Genomic DNA, 15,518 nt, shown 5'->3' with positions numbered 1-15,518 from the left:
CTTAGAAGAGCTTTCATGATAAGCTTAACCCACAGGTCAAGGTCAACAGTTTCTTAATAGCAGAACAGTGAACTGGAAACAAAGCTGTATACAGCTTGATACAATAAAAAAATGGAATTTCAGTTGTTGGATGTCTGTACAAACTTTAAAATGTCTTTATGGATTCATTCAGTGCTAAGAATAAAAGGGTAAGCACTGCCGATATGGCATAAAGGCTCTGCTTCCACCTGTAGAAGAAGACTTTATTAGCATTACCGTGTGGAACTAATTAGATATGACAGTTAACATAGGATCAGATTTAGACAAACTTTAGTGGGAATATTTTTCGAGTAAATTGCTATTCATTGTGAGGCAGGGAATCAGAATCTGGCCCATAGTGAGTGTGGAATAATTTAAGATGGTCAGGATTTGTATACCCAAAGGTAGTGATGTTCAACACTGATTGTGTCATGATTTTGATATATCCATCTAGATTATCTATCCAGCTGGAGAATATAACTTTTATACTATGTAGTAGTAATTAGGAAGACAGACTCTTTCCATTACTATATTTTTTTAGATGAACTATTGGTTAATTCATGGAACAGTCAGTTTTACTGACAGAATTAGGGTATTTGGTTTCCTTTCTATTGCCCTGATCCAAATCCTACTGAAATCAATGGAAGTCTTTCCATGGACATCCTGGGATTTTGGACCAGGTTCTATGTTCCACGTACCCAAACAGATCTGTGAGGTGGAAAGTCTATAAACTTGAAACCCTCTTTTGCAGTATAGTATTGTATATGATATTAATTTTTAAAAATCTTATAACTTCTATTTAACTATATTTAATCTATAAAATTAAACACCCTATGATCACCTAATTTTTAGGCTTTCTCATTCACAAATGTATAGTGTGACTCATATACTCTCTTACTGTGAAAACCACTCAATATTTTTTTAACACTAAATGCCAAATGTGCAATAACTCCATTGTAATCAATGATAATTTACACCAGAGGTTGAATTAGATTGAGGAGCCACAAATGTTGTTAAAGCCATCTTTTCCTGTTCATCCACTTGGGGACAACTAACCCTAGTTTGGCGACAGTTGAGGATTGAGTTTGCAGTTTTGACAGAACTATTACAGTACTTTATATTGCATCTGTGAAATCATATTGAATAACGTTTTCAAAAGTGCCTTCGTGATTTTCAGTGGGACTTAGGCTCATTAAGGTACTTTTGAAATTTGACCCATTGTCAATAAATTGGTACTACTATGTGGAAATAGTAGTTAATGGCTTTACATGGTGATTATATTCAGACCTTATGATATGTAGTAAATAACCTGAACCTCTAATTTTTTATAAAATACCAAGTTATGATGTGAAGTTAACTGATTTTTGCTAATCCAGTGAGTTCAATCAAAATATTCCATATTATTTGTTTTTCCTTATGCAGAATCTCTTCTCTTGTTTTATAAGGAGTATCATTTGTGAACAATATTTTAATTATAGCTTTTAGAATTCTCCTATTTGCAAACATTACAAAATGCATGTGGTAAGAGAAATGTAATTAATATGTAGGCCATTGAACAAAATGATGTTACAGGTGTAGCAAAGGAAATGAAATTTTGTTTTCTTTTCAGAAACAATGCAAACGCTTATGGTGCACAAGTGCTGAAGGAATTCACAAGGGCTGTCGTACTCAGCATATGCCATTGGCTGATGGGACAGAATGTGGTCTTGGAATGGTAAGATTTAACCTTTGCTATTTCTCAATACTTACACGTAGTAAAATCATGGAAGTAGTTGACAAGAAAGTCGAATATCCACTGTTTTTCTCTGCCTTGCAACTTCCGGAAACTGATTGTATGGGCGGCACCCACTTGACCTTAGATGCAAAGTTTGGCTAACTCATATAATGTTGTAGCATAAATATTATCAGATTGCAATCTCAGGCCAGTACATACAAAGGTTTAGGGATAGCAGATTGGTAACAACAGAGTGTTGGCCTTATGGGGAAGCTGCTATTTCTCTTTTAACTTCTGGGGTCCCAAAAGTTAGGGTCCTTTATGACCAGTTGTTTCCTAAGCAGTTAGTTCTCTACTGCCAACCGTGCTCCAGAAATGAATTTCCTAGGGTATAGGTTTCTCTGGGCTGATGTGTTGTTGTTGTGATCTGCCAACCTAGACCCTGACCCTGCATAAGGAACTGCTAGTGTTGACCTATGTATCTGTGCAGAGTCGCCTTCGAGTAATTTGCTTGATATTAATCTGTGCTAGCAGTTCCCAGTGGAGCCCTAGTTTTATTATTTTTGATGTGCTTTCATAGATTCATAAAGTTTAAGGCCAGAAGGGACCATCAAATAATCTAGTCTGAGCTCCTGTATATCACAAGCCATTACATTTCATTTGCTCACCCAGAGTACAGTAACTTTGTATCTTTACAGATTTTCTCTGTTGTTGTTGTGTTTTTGATACTACATATTTAATAGTGAATTTGATAATATAATTTGTTGGATAACAAATTAGTAAGGAAGGCTACATCTCCTGAAATATCATGATTTTCTTATCTTGCAAAATTAGAAAAAAAAAGTTACTGTGGGGCTGCCAGTGGGACTGTGGCCTGATTGAACCTTCATGTATTCAGTATTTAACCTATTTTTCTGAATTACTCATTAAATATGATGAGAGCTCATCACATTTGTATTAAACCTTGTGTGTAATCATTATTTTAAAGTTACTACAGTGAATATGTACTGATATAAGAGTACTTTTGCTATGTAACCTAACAAAACCCCTTTGTTATGTTATTACTGCAGTGAAACTAAATAATTTTCTCTAGTAATTGAGAAGATAATCACAGTATTTAGAGCATTGACTTTGAAAGAATCAAAAACATGTGCAATGATTAATGTGATAAAGTGTGATTTGTCTCTATTTAAGGGCCTGCTTCTATGCCCATCAAAGTTGGTGAGAAATTTTCCATGGTTTTCAAAGGGGATAGGAGATGACCACTAGTTATTAGCCTCTAACCAGTAGGACATGCTTAGTGTAATTGAGGTGCCATTCTATTTGAGCCATAATGTTGAATAAATCTATATTTTGCATTTTTGATTATGAATTATGTTGTAACATTTCTGCCTCTGTAGATAAAGATATAAATGGCTTTTTAAGGAGTTAATAATTTAGCTCTAAAAGCACTTTTTAGATTTAGCATGTTGTTTTTTTGTTTTAATAAATTATGTATCTAATCAATATATCTTGCTCTACTGTTGTGTATGAGTCTTATGCTATAATATAAAGGCTAATCCTGACAACCAATTGTCTGTTTCACTTTCCTAAAAATACCAACTAGGTTTAAAGTTAATAATTCAGAATAAACTTCAGTGAGTGAATAGACAGCTTTTACTGAACTCCTGGATTGCTGAAGTAGGGTTACCATACGTCCGGTTTTTCCCGGGCATGTCCGGCTTTTTGGTAATCAAACCCCCATCCGGGGGGAATTGCCAAAAAGCCGAACATGTCTGGGAAAAATACCTGCCGGGCACTTCCCCTCCCGCGGCTGCTCTGCTCCTCCCTTGACTCTTCGGCTCTGTTTAAGAGCCGAGCTGCCCGAGCGCTTCGGCTTCGGGCAGCCCCCTTGCCCCCCGACCCCAGCTGCCGGCCGGGCACTGCCCCTCCCGGGCTCCGGGGGCGCGGGGTCGAGAGGGGTGGGGGCTGCCCGAAGCCGGTAGCGCTCGGGCAGCTCGGTTCTTAAACAGAGCTGAAGAGTCAGGGGAGGAGCACAGCAGCCGGAGCCCGGGAGGGGAAGTGCCCGGCCGGGGGCGCAGGGTCCGGAGGCATGGGGGCTGCCCGAAGCCCGAGCGCTACCAGCTTCACGGTTTGCCAGGCAGCCTTCAGACCCTGCGCCCCCGGCTGGGCGCTTCCCCTCCCAGGCTCCAGCTGCGCTGGGGAAGTGCCCCGGGGGCGCAGGGTCTGGAGGCTGCCCGGCAAACCTTGAAGCCGGTAGCGCTCGGGCAGCCCTTTTCGCATGGCTGGGAGGGAGGAGGGGGAGTTAGGGCGGGGACTTTGGGGAAGGAGCGGGGAATGGGCGGAGTTGGGGTGGGGCCGGGGGTGGGAAAGGGGCGGGGCCAAAGCCCGTGGAGTGTCCTCTTTTTTTATTTTTTAAATATGGTAACCCTAGCTGAAGGCAACCTTTTTTCTCCATGTTAGTTTTTTAGATTGCAAGGTCTTTGGAGCAGAGGCTTTTTTATTTTTATGTTTGGTATTTACAGAGTTGAACACATTAATGGTATTTTAATAATAATAGTAAATAATATTAATATTAAATTTAGTCATTACTGGTGGCATTTCCTATAGTAATAGTAGGTAAAATGCAGCATTGTTTGAATCAGCATCTCAACAGAGAATAAAGGAAACCTTTATGTCAGGCTTTGAACTTCTTGTCAGCTTTAATCACTTCATAAAATTTAAACACTGGTTCATTTTCACTCTAAACTTCCTGCATAGTCCATCTAGTTCATCACAGTGCACTTTCTTCACCTAACAAATGTGAGGATATACAGAAAATTAATTATTTTAGCAGGCGCAAAATAAACTTGTTGGACTTTCTGCCAGAATGTCTGAAAATTTCTTTCCCCCCCACCCCTTTTCTCCTTCTACATTCTGAATGCTGATGTCTGGCAATGGCCCAGTTGTAGCAGCTTTACTGTCCCCCAGAGCCACTTGTCAGTACATTGATATTCACATTGTGTACCATCCCTTCCAGGTGGTTTTTGTGTTTGCCTTCTGGGCTTCACAAAAATCAATGGGAGGAGGAGGCATCTGCGGGTTCTAATCCTACCAGCACAGGCCCACAAGGGAGCAGAGAAGGTTACATGTTTTAGAATCCCTGGCTTACTTAATGCTCCACAGAGACTTTACTATAGAAAAACAATAAATAACACTAGACTTACCATTGTGAATATTTGCTAGTTTGCAGGGGCATTTGCTATGGTGAATAGCTGAAATTTACAGCTCAGAGGAACAAATACTATATTACTTGAAAACACTTCTAATGGCTGATTTGAGAGAAATAGTTAAATCGAACATACACATTTCTCAGGATTGCTTTTATAAGATTCTGAGAAAAAATATTATGCAGTACAATAATGGCAAATATTATATGGCTGGTGCTTCTTCCCCCCCCCTCAGTAATCAAAGTAAGTTGCCATGGTAACATGATGTGAATTTAGAGCCAGATCACATGCTCACTCTGAAGTAGCCTGCTCACTGGTAAAGCTAAGCAAATAACTGATTTTTTTTGGATCGCTGTCAGTTCTGAAAAAAGTGGGGGGAAATCGTTTCAAATGGAACCAAATCCAAAAAAGAATCGATCCAAAACAGATTTTTGTGGGTGGTGGGGGAAGAAGCAGCCTTCCATACAACTTATAGCCCTGTGGGATGTGGGAGACTCATGTTCAGTTTCTCCCTCTGTATGATGTGGAAAAGGGATTTCAACTTGGGTCTCCCACATTGCAGGAGAGTGCCTTACCCAAAGGGCTGTGGAATGGGCAAGTTTCTCTCGATGTCTCCTGTTGGCGCTGTTCCACTGTGTCATTAGAGCAGGTACTTGAACTTGTGTCTCCCCAACCTAGGTGAATACTCTAACCACCAGGCAATAGTCACTTATACTTTTTCTCTGGCCCACTGACTAGTCATTGTCATTATGAATGACTATGAATTGCCACTGGAAATGTAATTTCACTATAATTGCCTTATTGCTATAAGGAGGTTTCAAGGGAAATAGAAGTTGTTTAAATGATTCCTTACAGTGTCTATGTCTACACTATAAAGCATAGGCATGGGAAGTAAGGCTGCAGGGGGTGCTACAGCACCCCCAGGTTTTATGCGGGGGTCCCGGCTCCTGGTTGCGCACACAGGGTCCCAGCTGCTGGCCCCCGTGCCTTGGGTTCTGCTCCCGGCCCCGCACGTGGGGTCCCAGGTGCCAACCCCGCTCCCGGCTACACACGTGGGATCCCAGCTGCTGGCCTAGGGAGGAGTATAAGAATATTGCTAGAGCATGCAGGGGTGTAATCAGGAAGGCCAAGGCACAATAGGAGTTGCAGCTAGCAAGGGATGTGAAGGGTAACAAGAAGGGTTTCTACAGGTATGTTAGCAACAAAAAGAAGGTCAGGGAAATTCTGGGATCCTTACTGAATAGGAGAGGCAACATAGTGACAGATGATGTGGAAAAAGCTGAAGTACTCAATGCTTTTTTTGCCTTGGTCTTCACACACAAGGTCAGGTCCCAGACTGCTGCACTGGGCAACACAGTATGGGGAGAAGGTGAGCAGCCCTCAGTGGTAAAAGAACAGGTTACGGACTATTTAGAAAAGCTGGACATGCACAAGTCCATGGGTCCAGATGTAATGCATCCAAGGGTCCTGAGGGAGTTGGCGGATGTGATTGCAGAGCCATTGGCCATTATCTTTGAAAATTCATGGCGATGTGGGGAGGTCCTGGACGATTGGAAAAAGGCAAATATAGTGCCCATATTTTAAAAAGGGAAGAAAGAGAACCTGGGGAACTACAGACTGGTCAGCCTCACTTCAATCCCCGGCAAAATAATAGAGCAGGTCCTCAAGGATCCATTTTGAAGCATTTGGAGGAGAGGAAGGTGATCAGGAACAGTCAACATGGATTCACCAAGGGCAAGTCATGCCTGACCAACCTGATTGCATTCTATGATGAGATAACTGGTTCTATGGATATGGGGAAAGTGATGGATATGATATATCTTGACTTTAGCAAAGCTTTTGATACTGTCTCCAACAGTATTCTTGCCAGCAAGTTAAAGAAGTATGGATTGGATGAATGGACTATAAGGTGGATAGATAGCTGGCTAGATTGTCGGACTCAACAGGTAGTGATCAATGACTCCATGTCTAGTTGGCTACTGGCCCCGTGCCTGCCCCCAGCCATGGTCCCAGCCTCGGCTCCCTTACCCCGTCCATGTCCCCCCCTACTGGAGACACGGCCTTGCTCCCAGCCTCAGCTCTGGGGGGCGAGAGGGGGGTGCAAGGTAAAAAGTTTGGGGATAGTTTTGCTGGCTTTTAGCACCGCCACTATAAAAAGCGTTTCAGTGACACTGCTACAAAGTTAAGTTGACTTAAGTTACACTGATGTACAGCCACCGCTGTAATGAAACCACTGTTGCATGTCCACACTATGCTTCTTGTGTTGGTGGAACGCATCCACAGGAGCAGCTCTTGCATCAGCACAGAGAGCAGTGCACTGTGGGTAGGTATCCCACTGTGCAACTGGCCTTCTGGGTGTTTTGGGAAGGGTTTACTATGCCTCATGGAGGCAGGTTCAGCATCACATGATGCAGGTTTCTCAATCCCATAATTCCATGAGCATTCTACTAGGTTTCCAGCCACTTTTCAGCTGCTCTGGTAACCTGTGAGCCAGCTATCTCTGTCAGAAAGCATGGATCCTGCACTGCTCTTCAGTATTGTGCTGTGCGTTATGAACACAAGGCTATAAGAAGAACTCAACAGAAGGGCTATTCAGTGGAGGGAAGCCTTGAAGGAGCATTTTAACAATGAGCCACAATAATATGTGTTGCTGTAGTGTGCTGAGCCTGGCATTGTTTGTTTGCACCATGCTATGAACCTTGAAATGATTGCTGTGTGTGCCCGACTGTAACAATGCACATGCACCTATTGTTGGTGAATGTTAGCAACAACCACCCTATGATGGAGAATAATGAAGATAAATTCAGTTTCTATAAGTAGATTTTTATTCCACACCCATGCAAACATACCTACGTAATGCTGAGGTAACCTTCATACATGCAGGGGAAAGTATCTTTAAAGGGGAAGGAACAGGGAATTCATAAGCACATACACCAACGAGTCTCTCCCAGCTGGGTGTACGTGCGGCTGTCATTGTGTTTAATCTCCTGCGGGGTGGAGTGCCTTGGGTATTGCAGCAGCCCCGGAAGATACATGGAATGGGGGTGGGGAAAGTGTAAGGCGGTCCTGGAATGCTTTTTCTTTTCTAACTAAGCTTTGTATGATTAGAGAAGGTTTCAGCCACAATTAAAACAAACCTCAAACATATGAACTTGTTTCAGATAGAGATTATTTATATTTTTATCTAATGATTTGTTGTAGTGTGTTGTAACTCACGTGCAGCACACCGCAGTATGAAGTATACAGAGAACTCCCTTGTGATTCTCTTCCTCTGCCTCCCTACAGTGATTTCTCTTTATATCATGACTTGTGCACCTGTGAAAAGAGGAAAGGATTTGATCCCCTTTGCTTATGGTTTTTCTCCAGCTACTAGCTCTTATGAATTCTGTTGTAAATACATTTCAGTACTACCACTTCAATACAGAATTGACGCAATAAATTCAAAAGAACATATCAGAGCAAAAATAACTACAGGTGCAGTTGAAAGACAGAGATTCTTGTAATTGGAAGCACTGGTCCATTTTTTTTCTGAAAACTGCTTTTAGGACATCTCCCTCCTTCCTTTAACAGAGGTGAGAGTGAAAAGTATGCCACTATGCATCTGTGATCACTGTAGAGGTAGAGACCCAAATCATATTGCCCAGAAAACAGAAGTTCATTCCAATTCTGAATATGTGCAATGTAATGGAAATACAGTATTGAGCCATATGACACTGACTCGATTTTAATAATACTATACAGAGCCATGTAACATTGCAATTTATTTTAAGTAAAGATGTCTTGAAAACTGGGATTTATTTTAACACAAAAACCTTCCTCAAGAGAAGTAAATCTCTTTTCTTTAATGAATAAACTACGGTAGGTGTACAAAAATTGTACCACTTTCCCATCCTCCATCAGTAATTTAACTGTTTACATCTATATAAAAAAGTGAATGGCAGTGGTATCTGTTTCTTTTCATTCTTCTTTAAAACCGTGCCCTCTTTTCCCACAGCCTGAGGCTAAGCACCCTGATCCCCACCCTGACTGCTCCTTCCCCCAGTCCTCCACCCATATACCACCATCCTGACCCCACCCTCCACCTTCCTCCACAGCCCCCATCCTGACTGCTTCTCCCACGCATATACCACCACCCTCCCTGGTTCCAGCTCCCACATTCCCCCATAGCTTCCAGCCTGACTGCTGCCCTGACCAGCTCCCAACCCATATACCACCACCCTGACCCAGCCCCCTCCTTGTAGAAGTGATATATCCTCCCTTGCCTTCTTCTATGCCTTCCACAGCTCTTTGATTTTTTACACGGCACTACTGCATGTCCCTATCATAGCCCTTCTCCTCCATGCCCCAAGCAAGTTCCTGCAGCTGGAGCAGAGTTGTGCCTGCACAGCCTCCTCTCCCCACAGAGCCAGGAGATCCACCACCTCTCCTGTACTCCAGGCAGGAGTGCGTTTGCTGTGTGGAGCTGGCATGCTCAGCTAGGCAAATGCTATGTGAGCTCTCCATGCTGAGCAAACAGGAAGAGCAATTTCAAAACTTCTGGGAGCTCCAAAAGGGGAGGGGGTGCATGCCTGTGTAACTGGCTGTAGGACAGCAGAGTTCAAACTGGTGACCAGAGCGGTCACGGTGCACATTGTGGGGCAACTCCTGGAGGCCACTTAGGGCGATATAAGTAATGCAGTGTTTACACTGACACTGTATCGCTCCAACTGTGTCGCCCTAAGTGCTACACCTTTTGTCGAGGTGGTTTTATTATGTCAGTGTAGCAGGAGACTTAAACTGGCGGGAGGTGCACTGCAGTGTGTACACCTCCATAGTTAAGTCGACGTAAGCTGCCTTATGTCGATTTAACTTTGTAGTGTAGACAAGCCCAGCATGTTTAACTGGATACAGCATAATGGGGCTGTTACAAAATCCATTCTGCAGTTCTTCTGAATATTGACAAGTCCTTAGAAGTTGCACTGGTTTAGCTTAAATCCAAAATCAAATTAGTTAAACCAATGAAAACCTCTGTGTGGACACTCATAAATCAGGTTTAAACTGATATAAATCTTTTAGCTTACACCAAGCACAAGCTAAACCCATATAAGTCAGGCTTACACTGTTCAAAGGGTATCCACATGCAAAATTGTATTGGTTTAAAATTCTACCTTTAGTTAACCTGGTGCTAGTTTTTGTGTGGACCAGGCCTAAATGAGTTTGCATCTTGACCGACTTCAGAGCTATGCCAAATTAGCTTTACATGAATTGAAATGTAGGTGCCTGCATTTGTTTTTATTTCTTTAAAATTTGTGTACTAAAAAAATTGTCAAATAATATCTATCAGAAAGCAACAGTGTTATGCAGGCTTTAAAAGTATGAAAAATACAGGCAAGGTTTGATTTCATTTTACAACTGGTCAGAATTTTCTGTTGAAATGTTTTTTCGATGAAAAATATGCTTTCCTCAAAATCAAAATTTTCTTTGGGAAAATTTCAGTTTTGCTAAGTTTTTTTTCAATTTTCTGTTGGGAATCTAAACAAAGTATTTTATTATTGTTGTGAATCAAAACATTTTTTAGTCGGTTGAACCAAATCAATATAGTCTGATAAAAGAGCCTGCCCATGGATGAGAGTGAAGGATATGAGGTGCCCAAACCACAGCGTCAGTGAAGCATAGTGGCAGCTCAGGTCTGTGCATTTTAATGTTAAACCGAGCCTAAGCAAACCCTTTGGATTCAGGAATGTCTAAATATTTTGTTGAGATCAAATATGTAAAAACAAAAAGTTTCAACCCAAAATATATGGAACTTTTCATTCTGCAATAATTTAGATATTTCTACATTTTGTTTCAATTTGGGATGAAAACAAATTTTGAAATATTGGAATTTACAATGGGATATATATTCAATTTTTGAACAGATCTACTTACTTTTTAATTAGTTTGGATGTTCCTAAGTGTTGTAGTGCTCTGGGGGAAGATGTGTGATATACCACGTGGCAAAATGTGGTGATTTCGGGATGGAGTGACAGCCTACATTTTCGGGGGGGGGGGTTGTTTTTGTTGTTTTGGGCCCTAGACCTACATATTGGTGTGCTACACTTACACAAAGCACCAATGGAGTCAGCACCATGGAATTTTTTAAAAAATATGCATTATATATATATAATTTAGAAAATGTTATTTGTTATTGATTAAACTTACTGCAACATTACAATATTGTTATTTGGTTGGTGCCTTTGTTTGGTGCCAAAGTTCTTCCAGAACTTTGAGTTCAGCTATACTCAAACTTCTGAAAACTCAGAAATGAAGAGTTAAGGTACATGCCACCTCCACAATGGAACCTTAACTCTGCCTTTTGGAGCTGGCAATAGCAACTGGAAATGGTTCAGTAAGGGTGGTGCCATAATAAGTAGACATGGGGAAGGACTAAGAGAATGTGCTGCTGTTTGTGTTGTGTTTTGTTCCACAGATTTGAATTCCAGCATTCACTTCAACTGCCTTTGTTGCATTAGGTTTAGCTGCACTGAATGCTGGAGGGATTAGTTGGAGCAGGTTGGCATACTTGTTACTGTGATATAATGAGAAGCGGATGTGTACTTCGAAGGATCAAATATACCTCATTTCAGAAGGCTGTGTCAGTAGCAATTCATAGTGGTCTTTTTATGGGAGTTGTCAGCAGTGTGGTGGTATACGAGACCAGGGGCGGCTCTATGTATTTTGCCACCCCAAGCATGGCAGTCAGGCGGCTTTCGGCGGCATGCCTGCGGGAGGTCCAGCTGGTAACACGGATTCGGCGGCATTCGGATTCGGCGTACCCGCTGCCGAATTGCCACCGAAGCCATGGGACCGGTGGACCTCCCGCAGGCACGCAGCCAAAGGCAGCCTGACTGCCGCCCCCACAGCGACCGGCAGGCTGCCCCCCACGGCTTGCCGCCCCAGGCACGCGCTTGGTGTGCTGGTGCCTGGAGCCGCCCCGTACGAGACAGTGGTCTCTGGGACTTAGTGTCTCAGAAGAAATTCTCAGAGCAAGGGTGAAGGGGAGGTAATATGTAGCAAGTCTGGGGTGGTTTGTGTGGAGTAGGGTCATTGCTTAAGTGTAGGCCAGGTATGGGTAGCAGCTGTTTGCTATGCCTGACCTAAACCTTAGTTTTGCCTGAGCAAAGCGAAGATGTGCGACACCGTCATACAGTGCTTGTGTGCTCTGTAGCATCTATAAGGGTAAAATGCTAGTATGTGTGTGTTAGCCGTGTGTTGCATCATGACTCAAAGAGGCAGAGTTAAGATTGCATTGTCGACGTGGCATTATCGTAGGTCTTCATTTCTTGGTCTTCAGAGATTTGAGTGTAACTGAACTTGATATTCTAGAAGAGCACACATCACCACCAATCCCTATGTCACAGACCCAGTTCAGGGCCCCCTGTTGATCATTCACCAGACTGCTGTGAGGACATCCAAACTTTGAATCCTGGGTGTTTTAAGCCCCTGGAGGCGGAGCCCTAATGAAGTCCTGGCAATGCAGCTGTCTTGGGGCCTCTAGGCACACACTCATCAGGGCAGACCCTGTGTCTAGCAGCCCCATCTTGAGAGCTGTGACCATGTGACCCACTGCCAAGCCCCTAGTACCAGTACTTACCACTCAGGGTCCCCCCACGCTCTCCCAGAACTCCAGCTGTGTGGGTGTTCTGGGTCCACAACTTAACTCTTCAAGGGCATGTGATAGGTGTAACACACAACATACAGACAGTTTTAACAGGATTCTAATATTGCTCTTTAGTGAATCATATGAGAGATACACAGACCTATACAAAAATAATAAACCTTATGTTCAGTTCCCTGCCTCAGTTTTTCCACCAGTCCAGAGCATTCTTTGGACTGGGGTCAGAGTCATCTGGGGTATCCAGGATCCTTCTGATGTAGCACATAGCTTGTGTTCTGAAACATGGATCCTTCTCTCCCCACTAGCCTTCTCTGACTTTGGCTGGTCCAGCCACTTTCTCACTCCTACCCAAAAGCTTCCTATTTCACTCTGCCAGACACACCCGGCCTCTGGTTTTCAAAAGGTTAGCATCAACATCTTGACTTTTGTCCTGTGTTTGGGAATTTTCCACTCTCCAACCGCCAGATCCCTGAAGGGAGTTTGGGAAACTGGGTCTTCTGGGCTTGAGCTTAACGCATTGTTTAGTCAAACTACAGTCATGAAGGTTAAGATCTCTCCATTGTCTCTATTCTGGTGTACGTATGTGTAGGATTATAAACTACCTAGCACACTTCTTGTGGTATATATATATAATAATGTAAATCAACACATGGATTTTTTTGACAGAAAAGGGAAACTTTTTAAATGATTGAAGAAAGCCCAATGGAACATCTGGAATGTGTCTGTTGCATCAGTTTTCTACTGTGACTTCATCTTGTTGCTTCTGTAGGAATGTAGCAGAACAATAGCTGATACAACTTCATTGAAGAAACTATTAAAATCCCAGATGTGAACATGTGCTTAGTACTTTTATGGGGAGAAATAATCCCGATGTAGTCATAGGATTTCTATGTGCAACTTTTCAGAAATCTCCCTTGAAGTTATTGTCACTCTTGTTTTCTTTTTTAATTTTGGCTTAGCTATGCTGTCAGATATCCATAACAGTTGTACAGTAAAAATCTCATACTTGAATAAAGTACTATTTTTTTGTGAAATAGGAGCTAGAATTTTCAGTCCACTGTATTCATATTTGATTTCCTGTCATCCTATTGACAAATTCTGGACATACAGGAGCTATGTTTCTTCATATTCACATTTTAGATCTCTCACAGTATCAACACATTTTCATAGCTATTAATTTGGAGGTGCTAGAAGACTGGGCTAAAAAGGTGAAATTGGACCCTATAATAGACACCACAGCAAGAAAATGATATGCACAGTACAGCTATCTATGGAAATAAATATGCTGTGATGTCCTGCCACACTGAGAAACAGAAAGCCATTAATGAATGAGTTCTGATGAAAATGGCAACCTTTTTAGAAGGGCCATGCATTGAACAGTGTCAAGGGGCATTTTCCACCATCCTTGCTAGTAGGAGTTATGAGGGCTTACTTCTTTACCACTGAGGGATATGAGTAGCTGGGATAGAACAGCCTATGGCACTCTAGTGTCTTTTGTGGTTGTTCCATTTGTATCAATACCAAGGTGACCTGTGAGCATGATGCAGAGGGGAGGAATATTCAAGAGCCAGTTTTTCAATAGCTATCATCATCATAATGTCCTTCTAGGCCATTGACATAGTCCAACAGCTCAGTAGTTGTATCCCTTAGTGTACTGAAAATGTATTAGGTCCATCATTTTGTGAGATTGGACTAATGAAAAGGTCCTTTAGTCCTTTTAATTTAATGTTAATCTAGGTTTTGACCCTAATATGAAGGAGGTGATGGTCTGACTGTATAATTGCCACACTCTCTGTATCCAGTCCTAAGCTAAGATAAAATCCAGCATGTGCTCTTCTGTTTGTGGGCCCAAATCTACCTTGAGTAGACCCATCCTCCCATGTTCTGGAGGATCCATAGGATTCATAGGATCCAATACTCAAAAAATACCATCTTTGTGGACATTGAGGTGACCCAGGGCAAAAAATTCAGAGAATTTCAACCAGATAAGAGATCAGTCAGCATTCAATATGGAGAATCTGATTAGTGAATAAGTTCCTATATCCAGAGCAAAATGATTATTAAACCCTTGTATTGCATGTGATGTATTCAGTATTGGCTGAATAACAAAAAGGGTAATTTTCAAGACCCATTTTGTGCTATATATGTGGATAATAACCCCATAGCATAAACCTGTATTGGATGTGATATATTCAGTTCTGTTGAGGAAGACGGGGCCCATTGCAGTACTTATTTTAATTGCTAGATCCCAGAGCCAATCTGGAACCTTCTCTACCACTCTGACTTGTGAATTTATATATAGTATTGTCATTAGTTGCATTCTTTGTGGTCCAATGAGGCAATCACTGGGAGTCATAGTGTAGGCATGATGTTATGCCCATATGTAGAGACCAAATGTGGGCTGGGATTTTAAAGGAATTAGTCCCCCAGTTCCCATAGTTAGTCGATAGGAGTAGGGCACCTATCTCTCTTAGGTGCTTTTATAAAAATCTCACCCATACACTAAATCCTGAGGTCTTTACTCTGTTTTTAATAATTGCTTTTTCAGGAAAATTCCTAGTGACTTCAGTAGGGCTACTCATGTGTAGGATCGGGTGGTTAGATTGTACACTCTTAGAAGTAGTAATACTGTCTCTCACTTGTCTGGAACATACCATGCTCATTCATGGTTTGTATTAACAATAATATGTTAGTTACAGTTATAAGGTGCTGAGTCCAATAACTGCAGTGGCCCTAACAGAATATACATTAATTGTGTTATCTCTATCTCTAACTTAATGAATCCCCCTGCAGCCAGGGCCGGCTCTGGCTTTTTCGCCGCCCCAGGGGGGAGGGCAGTGAGCCCCGGCGGGGGCTCGGCTCTCCCCCCCCCCGGCGGCCAGAGCGCCGGGGGCAGGGCGCCGGGGGGGAGGGCGGCCGGAGCCCCGGGGGGAGGGCAGCG

The 15,518-nt window shown here is 42.4% G+C and overlaps 1 protein-coding gene across 1 annotated transcript in view; it reads left to right on the top strand.

Moving 5' to 3' along the window:
• ADAMTS20 (ADAM metallopeptidase with thrombospondin type 1 motif 20) overlaps nt 1–15,518 on the top strand; it is a 199,093-nt gene that overhangs the window by 70,210 nt on the left and 113,365 nt on the right. Inside the window, exon 11 of the mRNA XM_026648760.1 lies at nt 1,628–1,732. Coding sequence (XP_026504545.1) covers nt 1,628–1,732 — 105 coding nt within the window. The remainder of the gene's footprint in view (nt 1–1,627; nt 1,733–15,518) is intronic.

The sequence above is a fragment of the Terrapene carolina genome, unplaced genomic scaffold (genome assembly GCF_002925995.2).
Source record: "Terrapene carolina triunguis isolate 2854851 unplaced genomic scaffold, T_m_triunguis-2.0 Scaffold68, whole genome shotgun sequence".
In the NCBI taxonomy this organism is placed as follows: Eukaryota; Metazoa; Chordata; order Testudines; family Emydidae; genus Terrapene; species Terrapene triunguis.
This window is presented reverse-complemented; position numbering and strand designations above follow the sequence as displayed.